General features: G+C 40.7%; 1 protein-coding gene across 1 annotated transcript in view; it reads right to left on the bottom strand.

The window, feature by feature from the left end:
* Nucleotides 1-14,348, bottom strand: part of LOC132784875 (G protein-coupled receptor kinase 2) — a 59,270-nt gene that overhangs the window by 25,933 nt on the left and 18,989 nt on the right. The window contains 1 exon segment of the mRNA XM_060790765.1: nucleotides 2,723-3,178. Within this exon segment, the coding sequence (XP_060646748.1) occupies nucleotides 2,723-2,774 (52 nt within the window). The 5' untranslated portion in view covers nucleotides 2,775-3,178.

Here is a 14,348-nt window from a genome sequence, read left to right as displayed (position 1 = left end):
AGTGGGCTGTGCAACAGTGGGCTGGCAACAGCCCAACAACAACAACAACAACGACAACTGTGCAACATGGCAACTGAATGCGTCAATATGGTCAAGGATTAACCAGCGAGCGAAAAAGAGCGATAAAGAGTGTTTCGTTTAATCTGTACATTTCGCATGAAACTAAGCAACATGTTAATTCGCTTACGCATTCATTCATTCATTCACTCATTCTCTGACTCACGCACATTCATTCATTCAATGCTCAAAAGTTCTGAGATATGTGTGCTTTGCTAATTCCAACTCGCAAAACTTGCCACAAATTTCACTCTTTATCGCCTTCAAGTTGCGGTCAAATTAAATTTTTCACTTCTCTAGTTAGAGAGATGAAATGACAGCGAAACTTCCCTTTGCCCCTCAATCTTGTCTCCTCCTCACTAAGTCGCATCACATCCGCAGCGATTTTGCCTTTATTGCTGCTGCTGATGCTTCTGCTGTCTTTGCTCCTTTTTCTTCTTCCCGACATAATCAGCATTATGGCAGGGCATTAAGGCAAAATTTATGTCATCGAAGGCAGCGGCGACTTTTCTCTCTCTCTCTCTCTTTCTCCCCCTCTTGCTCTGCCATTTTAATGTGTCCTCATTTTTAAATGCAAAAAGCGACTACAACTATAGTGAAAATAGTCGCGAGATAAGCGAGATATGCGCTTTGCAGTTACCCTGTAAAAAGAGAGCAGTAGTCGATAGACAGTAAAATGCATTCAATTAGCTGCAGCAATTTGAATACTCGCTCGTAAAAGCGAATTCCATGTTCAGGCGTGGCCTGGCAATTAGCATTCATTTCGCTGATAACGCAGTCTAACGAATTTGCAACGCATCAGCAGAAGCAGAAGCAGCATTGCTGATAAGTATTTGAACATAGACTCGACTCGAATCGACTGGGAACATTTCTTGCTTTAAACGCAACTGAAAGTTTAGATTGGAAACGTGTTTGTTTCACTTTTCGATATAGCATACTACTATGTACTATGTACATAATAAGGAGCGATTGTTTTCAAAGAAGTGTAAAGGTCTGCAATAACATTTTGCAGAGAATTCACAACTTTTTTCCTTTCTCTGCCTTTCCTAGAAAAGAATAAAAGTTTTCGGCTTACGAATTCGTTCGTTTATGTTGCCGGCGGCGGCCTTTTGCTGACGCCGTCGCTTTTGCTGCTGCTTCCACAAATACAAATACAAAACTTACTTTTTGGCTTGTTAAATCTATTGCAAATATATGTTTTACCTTCCCCCCTCCATCCACCCGCTTGTCTCTCTGTCTGGGCGGGCGTCGACAAACTGCTCTCGAAATATTACATTATTACAAATTGAAATTTTGTGCACGTTTCTGTCATTTAAATCTGTTGAGCGAGCGAGGTGGCTGGGCGGCGAAATGTATCTGATGGATACATTCAATCGTCTCTGCTGATTACTTTTTACTTTATATTTTTTCTGTGCTGTGTTGCGCCTAGTATGGCACCTAAATATGATGATCGATTTGATAAATCACGCGAGTCTTTCACGTGCTCAGTCATTAGATGAATTCACTGACGAAACTGACGAGTGAAGGGTGAAGGTGACCTTCAGCTTTGCTTTGCTTTGCTGTGCTTGTAAAATTCTAAGAACTGTTATGCATAATTTCACAATAATTTGCACATAGCACAAACCCCACATCTGGGGTTGACTTTGTTGTTATATAAGCCGATTTGAGTGACAATGACACTGAACTTGGACTGTGTCTAGTGGTTGTACACAGGACACACAGGACACAGGACACGCTGCAATTGAAGTGTGACCTCCAAAAGCACAACTGACAGGACAGTTCGGAGGCAAATAGAGCACTTAAAGCTGTAATATGAAGCATGAAAATGAATAAGTTGCTGAAGCGCAAACATTTAACGCTTCATTAACTTTAGATAAAGCGCAGCGCCAGGCAAAGCCAACAGAATTGCCCTGACTCGCTCCCTTTCCTCTCTCTCTCTCTCTCTCTCTGCCCTTTTCTGAGGCTCGTTCAATTAACAAACGCCTTTAATAGAAACAAAAATGAAAGCCTAGCTAGCTGGCAACAAAAATCGATGCTGAAATTGAGGTTGAGGCTGCAGACAAGGTGCCAACAGAAGCCACTCAGCAGCACACAAAAAGCCATCTCTAAGGATTTGGCTGCCTAAAAGCAGACTGTGGTATTTGTTCGTCGTCGTCATCGTCAGTAGTAGTTAGTTTTTATACTCGTTACCCATTAGCTAAAAGGGTATTATAACTTTGTGCCCATAGCAAATGTATATATCTGTCCGCATGAACAGCTATCTCAAGGAGAATAAGAGAAAGGGCTATAATTGTTGTAGAAGTTATTTAGGAAATGGGTTTATATGACCAAAAATTTATGCTGCTGTCGAGTCTTTGTTGGTTTGGTTGAAAATCTGGTATATTTTGTACTCTACTAAATATAGGGTTCGGTATATCAGTATATTTAAATTTGGTATATTTTACTGGTATAATTCGTATCTGCACAATATTTTGAATGCAAAAGAATATTGACATGCCAAATATAACATTCGATGTATGTTTACTTTTTTAGTATATGTTTTAAATTTAGTATTTTTTAATATACCGCACTTCTAATGAAAATGGGTATCGGATATCTAACGGTTGAGCATACTCAACCGTAGTTTTCCCTCTTGTTCGTAACGTATTTGGATTCTCGCACTCACCTTCTCTTGCTTTCAAGTAGACCGTATTGGCCACAATATTCTCTAATTCCATTAGTTCCAGGTTGGCGGTTTTTTAATCAATCCTTTGGCGCTCTCGAAAAATAACACAAACTTTTTGCTTCGCTCAGCTCTGTGTGTGTTGAGTCGGTTGTTTGTTTGTGTTGTTTGTTGATGCTGCTTCGGCTGCCTCTGATTTTCTTATTTTTTTTTTGGTGGAATCGATCGAACTGTGTGTGTTTGTTGTAGCTATTTCTCAAAAACCTTGTTGTTGAACCTAGCGGATTTAGGTTCGAATTCAAGCTAGCAAATCAAGTGCGGGCTGGCTAATTTGTGGCCGTCGTCTAAGATCCAGCGTTGTGGTATTTGGCACAGTTGCAGACACAGGCTTCATTTAGTTTTTCAAGGTTGGTGTTTTTCGGAACTGTGAATTTGCCTTTGATGTTGTGCTGCTGCTTGCTTGAATATACAGAAAAGATAAAGTGGCGTTAATTAATTAGCTCTTGACACGTGTTGGGCTTACAACTTAAAATAAATTATGAAAATGAGGGATTAACTCAATCAATTTTAAGGCAAAGTTGATAAGCTTGTTCTACAATAAATCAATGGGATTTGCCTAGTTCCTTCTTTAAGCAACGTTTAAGTTAACAGTAGGGTTGAACAATTGCACCACATAGCATATACTATGGAGTATGTATTATGTTGCTTTATCCATATGTGCTCTGGTCTCCAAGGTGTGTAAAATTCATGACGCCGACCGCAAGAAGACCACAAGGAAGCCTGTCTGTGGCATGGCATTTTCTGTTGCTGCTTCTTCTTCTGCTGCTGCTGCTGCTGCTGCTGCTGCTAGCGGGTGTTTTGTGCTCTAAAATTTCACTTCAATTGTGTTGCTGCCTCTTTACTTGTGCCTCGCACCCGTCCCGGCCCCGTTAGCATGTTGAATGCCTCTTTGCAGCTCCCTTGGCAGTTATTGCACGTTGTGACTACGTGTACTTGTTGTCACCTGTTTGTGACAAAGGAGCTGCGTACGTTTGTATCATGCAAAGTGCACTTAGTTTATGCTCGCTTCTTCTATATAGTATGATGTTGTTGTGTATGTATCTAGAGAGGCATAGCTAAAGTTGCTTCAACAAAAGGAGAAGCCGCAACATATTTTGTCCAAACGACAGCGCTGTTGCCTGTTGTTGAGGTGTCAGTAATGTTGCGGTCGACATTTATTAATCATGGATATGAAGTTGGCAGCTGAAACTGGAGCTCCAACTTGAAGCTAGGCAAGGCACAGGAGAGGGAGAAGTGTGTACGTGAGGCAATGCCAACAACTCAAGTGGCGCGTCACGAATAACTAATAGCAAAATAATTGAATGACACAAGTTTTCTTCGAGCCCTTCTCTCGGCCATATCGTGCGTGCCTCCTTAAAACGTGTGGCATCATTCACTGCTCTCTCTCTATGTACACTACGTACTTGCCTTGCCCCTCTGCCTCTGCCACGCTGTCGATTGATGTACTTGCCGCCAAATAAAATTCATAATATATTACAAGACGAGACGAAACGAGAGACGAGTGGATGACGAGACTTATGGCAATTTTTCTGAGAATATTTTGGGGCGATAAATTTCAGTGAGTGTTTGTGTGTTATGTGTTTCCTGTGATTTTTTGGCTTATCAACTTCCCATGCGTCAACGTTCTATTGAATTTTCTTCTTAATGTTTATGGCCTTTATATGGTTTTTGCTTTTAATTAAAAAAATGAGCTCATAGCAATTTGAATGATTTTTATGAAACAAATACATTAATAATGGATACAGACACCAAAACGAAATGAAACGAAAACCAAACCAAACCAAACCATCATCATGAGCTGTTCGTTGCCTTGGGGCATCACACACATCAGTCAAAGCATAAAAGTGTGGTCATGTGTGTGTGTTTACTCACAAAACATATTTCAGCACACACACAGACGGACACACACATAGAATTTTGCAATCAGGCTGGCAAATTAATTGTTTTTCAAATGCGTAGCCAAACAAATAAACAGACAGACAGACAGCGAAGAGTCGAGGCGAAGCATAGATGACTTTAAGCTACGCTGCGGGCAAAATTCGAATTTAATGACCTCAAAAAAAAAAGAAGTAAAACATATGGGAAGAAGTTAAACGGATATGGGGGCATATAAAGCTGATATCAACGCCTACAAGTGCTTAAGTGCTCATATACAAGCACACTTAGTTGTGCATTATTCAGGAGTTCGCACACACCGATGCATTAAATTAATATGCCCATTCAATTTATTTGAAAAGGTAAAGCACATAAAGTGCGTGTAGTGCCTACTAAAAACAGAATGAGCGCAGATTCTCTCGCTTCTCTCGACAGCAACAGCAGCAGCAGCACATTTGACGAGTGTCGAAGCAAAACCCAACCAAACACACATCGACTTCTGCCTTCCGGTTCAACTGTCTCTGTCCGCCTCTTCCCTTTTCCCTTCCCTCCAATCTATATGTGCGTGTAAGATATGTGCATGTATGTGGCAAAGCGCTAAAAGCCACTTTATTGAACATTTGCGCCATTAGAGCAGGCAACGGGACGCAGCAGTTCCCGCCACGATGACGTTATAAAAAAAAAAAAAAACACTGAAACGACGTTGTCAGTCATTCACTGACACACTCACATTCACACTCACACTCAGACATTCGCACACATTCGAACACACACACTCATACACTAGCTGGCAGCCATTATGAAAATTTTATGAAATGGCGTAAATGTGCATAAAGCTCATAACAAAATTAAGCAGCGACAACGCAAGGAGCTGAAGAGCAGACCGAGAGCAGAAGAAGAAAACCGATGGCCGTCATTTTCCCTTGACATTTCTCACAGTGTCTAGAGGACAATTCAAAAGGCGACTGTAATATTCAATCTGCTGTGTTTGGCATACCCTACAAAAGCAATCTATATAAATGGTAATCTGCGAATTGCATTAGAAATTCAGTTTACTTAAAAAATGAGACTAGATTTATGAAAAAAAAATGTATATAAATTTAAGTTACAGATTCGAAAAGAATATTTTAATATATGTATTTCGTATACTAAAACTACTCAGTATTTATATTTCCACTAACTTCAACTAAAAGCTGTCTCTTGCTTTGATGTCAAGAACTAAATGTAAGTTTGCTTGTCACTTTGCTTTGGCCTCAATCCGCGTGGAGCACTTTCAAAGAGCAACTACAATTAGCTGCTGACTTAATCAAATTGTACAAGTCTTAATAAATTTCTATTTAGCTGAAACTCTCGGTACAACAACTTGTGTTTCTAAGCCAGCTTAAGCAGCCAGCTATTGACTTATTAATTAAGACAGAGCAACAGTCTCCAAATTCGCCCACCCCAAAAATGGGATGGCAAGTGGGCAGTGTCCCTTGAGTGGTGGTAGTGCGAGGTGGACAGCCCCTATTTGTGCTTGTGTTGGCATCCCTTATCACATTTATGACAGCATTGGCCAGCCAAATAGCCAAGTTTAATGCTGCCAATTTGAATGCCAGTCGCGAGTTTGGGTCAACTGTACGTTGATTGCATAGCCAAGTAGCTCGATGCCATGCGATGCGATGCGATACGATGCGAGCTTATGTATAATATACCTTGTGCCAGATTATGTGCTAGATATTAAAATGGGAGACAAGCGATGGCAATAATAATGCTAACAACAGTTAGCAGCAAAGCGACAGACAGAAAGAGAGAGTGGTGAAAGAAGTCAAGTCAAGGCAACGCATGGACTCCAATCAAGAAGCCCAATGACCCAAAAGGATATCCGCAGCTCGCTAACCAACTCACTGCCATTTTACTTATGGAGTTGTCTGTTTTTTTCGCCTGCATCCTGCGCTTCACACAAAATAGAGAAAAAAAAAAGGACTCGCTACATAGAGATACAACAGCCAGCGGTTGTTGGTTGGACCATGTCCGCTACGGTGTCCTGAGTCCTGAGACCTGACTCCTGCTGCCAACGCAGTTACATTGCCCACTCTAGCAACTGGCTTTCAGTTTTTTTCTCTTTCTTTTCTTTTTTTATTTTATTTTTTTTTTGTGTTTTTTTGTTGCCAACACTCCCGCATTTGTGGAATTCACATATTTTTCTGTTTAAGCTTCGTTATGCTGCTGCCAGCCAATTCTTTTTTCTTGGTTCCCTTTTATTATTGCTGTTGGCTGGTTGCCCCCCTTCTGCCCTCTGAACTCGTTCAATGTTTTCTTCTTTTTTTCCGTTGTGTCCTTCTGTGTTAATTTTGCTCTGAATGCGCAATTTATTTGCGTTAAACTTCTACGTGTGTGTATGTGTGGTTTCTCTCTTCCTCCTTCTCCATCCGTCTCTCTCTCTCTTTCTTTTGGCCCACACCCTGCGGCGTTGCATGTGTCTGTCTGTCTGTCTGGCTTGCATTTTGTGTAGACGCCCTCAAAATTGTTTTCACTTTAATTTGCTGTCGTTGCAAAATTTAATCAGCTCTTAGTAAACTCTACTCTTCTCACTCTCCCCCATCACTCGACATCGACCAGCAGCATTAGTAATCTGTGAAAGACACCAGAGCGGAGGAGCGTTCTCACTCTCTGCAATTTCGTATGCAAACAAAGAATGCAACGTCTGCGATAAGTTGCAACTCTGCACGAAATGAAACTAGCAATGCAATGGTATAACTTTTGAGAGAGCAAATCTCTTAATACTAATTAAGTAGCATATTAAGTGGTCTGCTTAGTCTTTGCCCCAAAAAGACGCATCTCTCTCTCTCTCTCTCTCTCTCACTGTATATAGTATATGCACATTTAAGTGAGGGCTTTAGATAAGCAAACTATTTGAGATGCTTCAACTTATTATCATGATATACGTTTGCTTAGAGACTCGACTCGTATTTTCAGTAGCCACAATCCCAATGCTAATACCATTTAACTCTGAGTGTTAAAATGACGTAGTTGAATCCCCCCAACAGCTCACACAAAGATACGTTAGTTAACCGCAAAGACGTGTAGATGACGCTTAGGTAAGAGACCGGGACAAAGAGCGAAAGAGAGAGAGACTCTGTGGAGATATCGTATTAGCTTAGGCAGCCACAAGCATGCAGCTGTCACTCGTTTGCGGTTGGTTTGGGCCACGTTTGATTGACTTATGATAATCGGAAATAACAGGAATGCCAAACATTAAGCATCAACTCATCTCTGCTCATCATCATCCACATTGTTTAGCATTTGTGCACATCTCATTTAAAATTAAATACAAGTGCTTTGGAATTTGGCCAAGATGTTTGTTGACACACAGCCTTCCTTTCCTTCCCTTCCCTTTCCATGCTGCCTACTTACAACAGCATTATAGCTGAATAGTTACTTACAAAGTGTGAGCAGCAGATATGTCAAATGCAGCCTAAGCGAAACTTCACAGAGAAAGACAGAAAGAGAGATGAGTCCTGAGGGCACTTGTGGATTTCAATGCCTGTTTCTAATTTGAGCATGTTGCTGCTGAGTGTTGAATGTTGAGTGCCGAGTGTTGAGAGCTCTGCGTATGTCTGGTTAAAATCACAGCAGCTGCAATATGACAGCGATGTTGTGTATGTAAAGCATACCCCAGGACTGGGCGTGTCCTTTGCACAGTTTCAACGCTCACACACACACGCACACACACAGCGAGCGACCAGTCAGCAGTCAGCGGCACTTGTGCTGGCAATCAATAAGCCCACAAACACAACTATCTATGCCAAAACTGACCCAGTTTGGCAAGGACAATGGCCAACTTGGCTTGGCTGCAGCTGTCAGGCAACATCATTCTCAATGCTGCGACGCGCTGCGCTGCCCCCTTCCCCCTTCCCCCACCGCTATTCTCCATTCAACCATGTATGTATATCCTCTAGGCTAAAAGCTATAAAAAGGGTATAAAAACATTTTGCCAGAACTTCCGAAATCAGATCAATGCATTTATGGAGACAATTTCAAAGTTCGTGAATAAACTAAAATGCAGAGATTAAACAAGGGATGTTATAAATATTAAAGATAGTATTGAATTTATATAGAATTTTATCACAATTCAAGAGATAGAAATCATATTTATTTACCTATTAAAGACATTTTCCTGGTCTGTGAATACATAAATTAAAAATAATAAAAACATTTCAAATTTGTACTAAAGGGTATCACAACTCTTTCCTCATTATATCCGCTACGCATAAAGTTTAAAAGTACTATAACTTTGAGTCTCCACGAAATGTATATAACAGACAGAAGTAGACTTCTCCAAATAAAGTTTTTGGTATATTTCGAATAGTAATTTGGTGAATTTTAAAATATATGCCGCACTGTTTTGGGAAGCGAGTATCTCCCAGTCGAGCACACTCGACTGCAGCTTTCTTTCTTGATTTATTTTTGTCAAGCACCCAACAAAACGTTTGCTTTATCGCTGTGCTTGTGGTTCACGGCAGTCACAGCTTCTGCATTATTTCTAATGGCACTTTTTCTTCCATTGACATTGACATTTTCCATATGGTGGCAATAAACAAATGACCAGCTGTGTGGCATCAGTCATTTGTATGTGACAAATTCCTTGCTCTGCTGCACACAAACACACACACACACACACACACACACAGAGAGGAGGCACTCAAAAGCTGTTGCATGCTTTGAGGCGCATTCAGGCGTCTGATTGTCATTGTCTGCCGTCGTCTATGCAGCTCTTGCTTACACTACAACATTTTCGACCAGTCCGAAATACATGAGTGTATGCCTGTGTATGTATGTGTGTGTGTATAATTTGCATTGCCATGTTTCTCTCTAGGGGGAGTAGCATAGAAATCTGATGAGCAGCAGCAGCATGTAGTTTGTTGAAAGCTCGTTGCTCATTCATAAATGCATTTTGGTAGCTGAGTGCTCCTCGATGTTCTACAGTCAAATTTATGCTTGCTAAATTGCATTTCAATTAATCAAGGTTCTGTTTGTACACATACATATAGTATGTATAACATAAATATGCATACATCCCCAAGCGCTGCCACACCCCAAAAACGAAAACACTGAACGTCGACCACGTTTCACTCAATTTTATTTTTATTAAACAAAACATCAAAGCTTTCAGCTCAGGCAGCAGCATCTTGGGGTTTAAACTGGCTGCAAATTATTCAGACAGCCAAAGCGAGAAAGAGATGTAGCGAGAACTGGAGAGCGAGAGCGAAAGAAAAAGAGAGAGCTGAAATTCTCAGCTGGCATTGCTACAATTTTTCAATATTTGTCTATAGAATGTTGCGCACAAACTTATGATTTATGCTTGTGGGTCATTGCTGTCAACACAAAGTGAAATATATAAAACAAACATATTGTTGCTACACAACATAAAATATAAAGCATACAAGCTGTTGAGATACCCTGTAATGAAGCGTGTTACCATTTACTCAAAAGATTAAACTGTGGAAATAAGCTGACAGCGGCTTTAGCTTAAAGCATCCTACGCGTATACGTAATATATGTACACACAAAAATTGTAGCATACTTTTGCGAGTTTGGTTCGCAGTATCCAAAAGTAAAGTGCTTACATTTTATCTTAATCCATTATTAAGAGAAATAAAATTATATATTTAAATTGTAAACAAATTACATTTGCAGCGGGTGCAGAAATTTCAATTTTAATTATAACCATCCCGAGAAAAAAAAAAGAATGAACTCCGCGCCAAAGGGCAAACGAAACTCTTTTATGCAAAACTTTTCGGATGAAAGTTGAAACTTGTGTGGAAATATTTTATGGTTGGTTGCTTGGTTTCGTTTGCTGTTGCTAAAATGTCGAGGAGAGCGAAAACGATTTACATATTTTTCTATTTTTACTTTGGCACTCTAAACTCGATTTATGCAGCATAAAGGCGAAATTGACAGCCAATTAAAGGGCCTGGGATAAGATAATGAAATTCTGACCCCCGGAAGATGGCGTCAAGAACATTGAATAGCAAAGAAAATAACACGCATCATCGAAACCTGTGAAACGTCTTTCCCAATTTTTGTGTTGCTCTCTCTCTTTCGTTTTTGCCTTTTTTGTGTTGTGTTGTGTTGTGCAAAATTTTCCATTTACATTTTAATAAACATTTTTGTGCTCGTCTGCCTTTGATCAACGGCAGCAAGAAGCGTCAGCGTCAGCATCAGCATCAGCATCGACATCGACATTGGCAGGAGCAACAGCAATAAAGCACATAGATTAAAAGTCCATCAAATTACATTTGAGCCATATAAATGGCATTAAATTGCCGTGCACTTGCCGTTGGCCAAGTAAACAGGGCTCATGCGAGCATAAATAACATAAAAAATTTATTGCGTGCCCCTAAAAACGAAAGCAGAGTAACAAATATATATACTATATATATTCACGACAACAAAAAAATAAAATATATACATATATATATATATAGATTGAGTCAAGAGTGCTTGCTCGATTTTGCAATGACCTGCAGCCAGGCAATTTTGTTCGTAGTATACACAAGACACCAGCTGGCATGCTTCACTGTAATTCCTATGGGCTTATTGCCTGTATTTCTATTTATACCTGTATTAATTATTAATGGATGTTTAAGGCAGCCTCCACACGAAGCTCTCGCTGCCAGAGAATGGGAATTAAAACTCTTTGGAATTAACAAATGGATACGTTTTGTGAATTTATAGATATTTTTCTATATAGCGACTACAATTTCGTGGCACTTGGGAGACACTTTTGAAATTACATCCAAACACCTCGAAGAAGTAGGCATAAATAATGCTTGGCGAGATAAGTAGGAGTGTCAGGCAGTCAGAGAGTCAGCGAGTCAGCCTCGCCCTGGGGAATGCGAGGATGCTTAGCATGCGAAGCATTTGAAGCACACGAAGCGTAAATGATTTACAAAGACCGACAAAAAGATAGAAGCAGAAGCAGAGCCATGGCAATTGCATCTTAAATATTTAAGAGTCTCATCGTCTGCGCATGTTGTGTCTTCTTATCGACACAAAGTACAAATTTTGCGCATTAAGCGCTGAAGTAGATGTCTGGCAATTTGTCTAGGCTTCGTCGGTTCACTTTATGAGTGGGCTATAAAATAGTCGCAATAGCTTGATGTTTACCTGCTGCTGCTTGCTGTGCGCTGTTCCCTAATGAACTCGACTGTAAAATTGGTGGAACTCAGTCAACAATCAGCTACTGCTGGCTACTGTCGGCTGAACAACCGTCAAAAATGTTTGCGGTTAGCGAGAGACCAAAGAGAGTGTTGAGTGCTGCATCGAGTTTGGGTGCAAAATAAATAGGCAAACACAGACAATGAAACATTTATTCAGACCGCAGGCACTGAGCAGCATCAGCAGCCACAAAGTTATTCAATCTATTTGATGCCAGTCGTACGTTGCGTTTAATTGCCAGTTACAACACTCACAGCAGCGCTAAAGGATTGCATATTGATGGTCAGGACATGTGACCACGGATTGCTTGGACCATTTTGATTAGCTTGTCGGCTTAGATAAATTGCTTGTGGCATGCAATAATTGAACTCGACAGCACAACACACACACACACAAGCAAATTCAATTAACAGACCCCAAAGCACAACGCACACATACACAACACTTTTGGCAAGGACGTATTAATGTTCGGGGGGATTATGAAACAATGTAAGGGCTGGCCAATTAAATGCATGACACATCTTCAAGCTCTCGAGAGCAGCTAAAGCTACAGCTAAGAAATACTTGTATAAACACAGATAGAGATACAAATGGAGTGCCATCAATAAAATGAGCAACATCCAAATGGTCGAAGCTGCCACGTTATGGCCACTTACGACGCCCCTCTCCATCCCTCTATCATGTCGTAAGTCCAGACCCATTAATGGTATGCCATGGCTACACAACACAACACAACACTTCAGCACCAAACAGAGAAAACTTCGTCTGACTGAGGCCAAATTTACGCTTCATTGAGCCAGGAGATTTCATTAATAAAAAATGGAAAATAGCAAAAAGACCAAACAGAACAGAACAGACCAAAGACCAGACCGACCTCTCTGCTTTGGCATTGGCTTGGCTTGGGTTGTTGGAGGGGAGTGGAAAACTGCTGCTGGCATGGCAAGCGGATTTAACTATTCATGAGCTCACACAAAACGACGCTAAATGTTGAGCACAACAACAAGACTGAGAGAGAGAGAGAGAAGGAGAGGAAGATGGCATTGCCATCAGTTATTTTTGGTATACACACGTTCTTACATTTAAATACATGCATAAGTGAGATCTCTTCTCTCTGAGAAAATGCGGCAGGCTTTTACTTATACAAAGCGTTTCGGTTGGACTCCCTGAAGTGCTTCAGCTTGGCTCACATACTTCCACACACTCACACACACACATCAGCTTTTAAACACAAAGATGTAGGCCAGTTGGGAGGAATATTCAAAAATGTTCAAGTAAGATTAAGCGAGTAGAAACCACTCTTGAAAACAAAAAAAAAACGAGTGTAAGCTTCTCATCTTTAAGCACAACATTCGAAGAGGTTGGAGCATCACTTTAATTCAACTCGAAACCGAATTTTTTCAGTTGTTATCAACACAGTTGCACCTTTATGCCAGGCCTTGTCATCGCAATGTCAACTGCCTGCTGCCAGCTGACAAGAAGAGGGGAGAGAAAAAAAGGCATTTAGGAAGACTGGGCATTTGGCGGCGTATATGAAAATTGGAAAAGCGTGTACCAAATGGCAAATGCCAGATACATAGAGTCAGGTCCAAGGGACAGACAGACACATCGTGAAAAGCGGAAACATGTTTGAATGTGCCTCCGTCTGTGTCAGTCTTCTCCTCCCACACACTTTCTCTCTGTGTTTCCATTACAGTTCCTGTTCCCAATCCCATTTTCCTATTTGTGCTCAAGTCCTGCGGAGCTGTCTGTGTGTGTGTGTGTGTCGACAGTGTGTCTGTGTTGGGCATTCGATTGAAAACTGACTGTGCAGAATGGCCCCTCAAATTAACGGGAAGTCGGCATGAGAAGAGACACAAACAACAGCAACAACAACAAGAAAATTCTTGACTGTATAAGATATTCTAATTTCTTGGGCGTTGCGTAAAAAGAAATTAAGCTAGGGGCGACATTTTAATTGAAATGTACAGGGCATGTCGCTGTAATCAACAGAACAAAGCTGCCTACCAAAAAAAAAAATACAAAAAAAACGAAAAAAAGAACGCAGATAAAAAGCAAACAAGCAACGGCAAAAAAAAAATAATAAAGAAATGGAGCATTGACTTTGGTTCTTTGCTAGCTGCAGGCTAAGTACAGACAATTTGGAAGTTGTATGACATGATGAAAACAATTGTGTGAGATGCGCAGACAGCTGAACCGCTCTTGGCCAGGCCAATCACAATAAAGAGACCAGCTAAAGAAAGCGAAAGAGAGAGAGAGAGCTTGACTAGCAAATATTTTGCACAATGTTATGTGTAGATAAATGCTTAAAGGTTTCTTGTCTTAGCCCATCAACTAACTCGCAATGGCTGGAATGGGGCTGGGGCCAAGGGCCATAACCAGGGCCAGGGTCCAAACTGCGAGAGTAGTATATAAAAACGGCACATGATCATAAACCCTTTTTCAGACAATTTAAGCCAAGCTGCGTGGGGATTTGCTTGGCTGCCTTCTTCGC

The sequence above is a fragment of the Drosophila nasuta genome, chromosome 2R (genome assembly GCF_023558535.2).
Source record: "Drosophila nasuta strain 15112-1781.00 chromosome 2R, ASM2355853v1, whole genome shotgun sequence".
NCBI lineage: Eukaryota > Metazoa > Arthropoda > Insecta > Diptera > Drosophilidae > Drosophila > Drosophila nasuta.
The sequence above is the reverse complement of the archived record's forward strand: the minus strand, read 5'-3'. Positions and strand labels throughout refer to the sequence as shown.